At 57.2% G+C, this 2,751-nt stretch overlaps 1 protein-coding gene across 1 annotated transcript in view; it reads left to right on the top strand.

The window, feature by feature from the left end:
* The window catches only part of SDC3 (syndecan 3), a gene marked incomplete at its 5' end in the record, with an annotated part of 4,724 nt that overhangs the window by 1,051 nt on the left and 922 nt on the right, over positions 1 to 2,751 (top strand). Inside the window, 2 exons of the mRNA XM_009703924.1 lie at positions 1 to 115; positions 1,846 to 2,116. Of these exons, the coding sequence (XP_009702226.1) occupies positions 1 to 115; positions 1,846 to 2,116 (386 nt within the window). The remainder of the gene's footprint in view (positions 116 to 1,845; positions 2,117 to 2,751) is intronic.

Raw genomic sequence — 2,751 nt, 5'->3', positions numbered from 1 at the left:
GGCCAACCCCAGGCCCCTGCCAAAACCAACCCCCTCCAGGACTGCAGACCTCACAGACAAAAGCACTGCCTTGCCATCCAGTCCTGCCATGCTGCCACCCACAGAAGCCCCCCAGGTAGGAGGCAGGAGCCCTTCTCACCTGCTAAAAGGGGCTCGTGGCCAGGTTTGAAGCCAAGCGATGATGATGGGAAGCCTTTGGGGTTGATCCGTCCTTAGGCAGTTGCTCAGAGGGAGATCAAGCCAAGTTGGGTTCTTTCCAACTCTGCAGAGTGGAACATTTGAGGAGCTGGAGAGGGGAGGTTAAAGGGTGGGGGATTTAGCACAGGCAGAGCATGGTGGTGGGGCTGGTGTGAGAACTGATGGGGGCACCCAGGGGTGTGCCAGGCGCCCCCGTTGTCCCCGGTTCTGCCTTGCCTAGCTGCTCCACAGCAGCTTCCCCAGGGAGGAGGGGAGCAGGGCTGGGAATAGCACTGCCCCATGGGGAAACCACAGCTTTCCTCTGGCTTTGGTGTCTGGGGTCATCGTAATATTTCCCAACTTGCAGCCCATCAGTGGGAGACCCAAATGCTCCACAATTACAGCTTGACGGTGCATTTCCAGCCCGTCGGGTGTCCTGAGCAGGGGATTTAATCCGCTGATCCATCTCTCATTCAGAGCCCCTCAGGGGCCCTTTGAAAACTGCTTTGACTGAAAGGTGGAGTGATTTGTCTAAACTAGTCCCTCTTTTCTGTGTACATATATGTATGCATAGTGCTCTGGGCTCTTGCTGACCTTCAATTAATCTCTGTCATAAAAACGCCTGCTTGTGGGAAGCAGTGAGCCACGAGCTCGCGTCAGGGACAACTTGACATGGAGAGGGCTCCTACTCGCCCACCGCGACTTCAGCCCATCGAGCTCTTTACCCATCCCAATTTGTAACGTCCCAAGGCACCCATGGAGGGAGCCTTGTGCCCCACAAAGGAGGGATCCCAGGGAGGTTTTCCTCAGGGATGCTCGGTGTGGTCCAGCTCAGCGTGTGGTCACGGAGCAGGTCAGACTGTCGGGACAAGAGGGAAGGTCAGGGGGCATTTGGCTCCGAGGGAGCTGCAGGTGTGGGGATGCGCAGGAGGCAATGAATAGGTCAGGGTTGGGCTGGAGGGGGATGGAGCAGCTTCATCTGCCTGGCCCCTCTTTGCGATCCAGGCTGGGTTCACCTCCTTGCCAATGAGACTTGGTCAGGGACCACGGCAGGGTGAGACCATGGAGTCCTGGGTGAGAAGGAGCCGTCTTCCTGCTCCTGCCTTGTGCCGCAGGGCTGCAACCGTACGAGCAAGTCAAGGGGAGAAAAGAGAGAAGGAAGGGACCTCCCTGGGGCTCATCTGATGGCATCCAATCCTTACATTTGCTATGTTGCTGTAGCACAAACAGTTGCATTGCTTCATGTCTAGCAAGGAGGCATCTGTGAGAGGTTTCAGCCAGCCATCGGTCTACGCTGGGGACAGAGAGCCCAAATGAGGGGCTGGGCCATAGGGCTCTCTTTAGGGGAAGCTACAGGGAACAGGTGAGAGTTTGTGCATCTCGAGGGCACCTGGGTAGGGGACAGACAAGAATGGTCCAGCTCAGCCATGGTGGCCTCAGCCTTTTGGAGACCATCAAGTTGTGGGGTTGTGTTGCTTGCTGTGATATAACTGTCCACTTGAGTGACACAGGGAAGGGCCACCCCAATGTTATCCCCCATGTTCCCTGCTGAGAGGGCCACCCTTTCATTGGTACTGTGGTGTCCTTCCTCTGGACACATCAGAGCTGCTGGAGGCAGGATCCACCCTTTGGTCCTTGTCCCCTTCTCCATCTTGTCCTTTCTCCCAGATGGAGCCAGCAGAGGTGACGACAGTCCTCGACAACGAGCTGGAAGTCCCGGTCAGCAGCGGCCCCAGTGGGGACTTTGAGATCCGGGAAGAGGAAGAGACAACTCGTCCCGAGCTCGGTAATGAGGTGATGGCTGTGGTGACACCACCATCAGGACCCGGGCAGGGCAAGAACGTGGAGCCAGGGCTGATCGACAACACGATAGACTCCGGTAACTCGGCCGCTCAGCTCCCCCAGAAGAACATCCTGGAGAGGAAAGAAGTGTTGATAGGTGAGACCGGAGGCCGTGGGCTTGTGGGGAAACACTGGTGTGTTTGCAGGGAGGCGGGGGACAGACAGTTGGGTTGTCCATGCCCCAGGAGAGGGGTTGGTTTTTGGCAGGGCACTGGGGTAGTGTCAAGCCTGGGATAACCCACACTCCCCTGCCAAAATATCTCCAGGGCCTGTGCTGGGCGGTTCCCTGGGGCCTTCATATCTTTGCCAGGAGAGTGCAGAGCTGTGTACAATTTGCTTTTGCTAAGATGGGTTTCCAGGAAATAAAAAGGATGTTAGTGGAAAGATGTGTTGTGGTGCTGTCTGAATACCACTCGGTCACCTCTGGCTGCAGGGGAAGAGAGAGGTGCCCTGGGAGGCCCACTTGTCCCCATCAGAGGGACATCAGAGATGGGGCAGACGTGTCAGTGTCCCACTGCCAGCTAAAGAGAGCTGGAGGCGATGGCACGGCAAAGCAGCTCTTGTTCTGGTGGTCTTCGCCTGAGTGTGGCAGATGCTGGCAGGCACCCAGATGAGCAACTCTTTGGGGGACTTTCTGCACCCACCTTGCATGAGGTTACAGCCTGAGCAGGGACCTCCCTCTGGGCCTGGGCTGCCTCCTGCCAATCCATCGCCCACCGTGCAGCTGTAGAG

The sequence above is a fragment of the Cariama cristata genome, unplaced genomic scaffold (genome assembly GCF_000690535.1).
Source record: "Cariama cristata isolate BGI_N322 unplaced genomic scaffold, ASM69053v1 scaffold14597, whole genome shotgun sequence".
Taxonomy (NCBI): Eukaryota; Metazoa; Chordata; class Aves; order Cariamiformes; family Cariamidae; genus Cariama; species Cariama cristata.
This window is presented reverse-complemented; position numbering and strand designations above follow the sequence as displayed.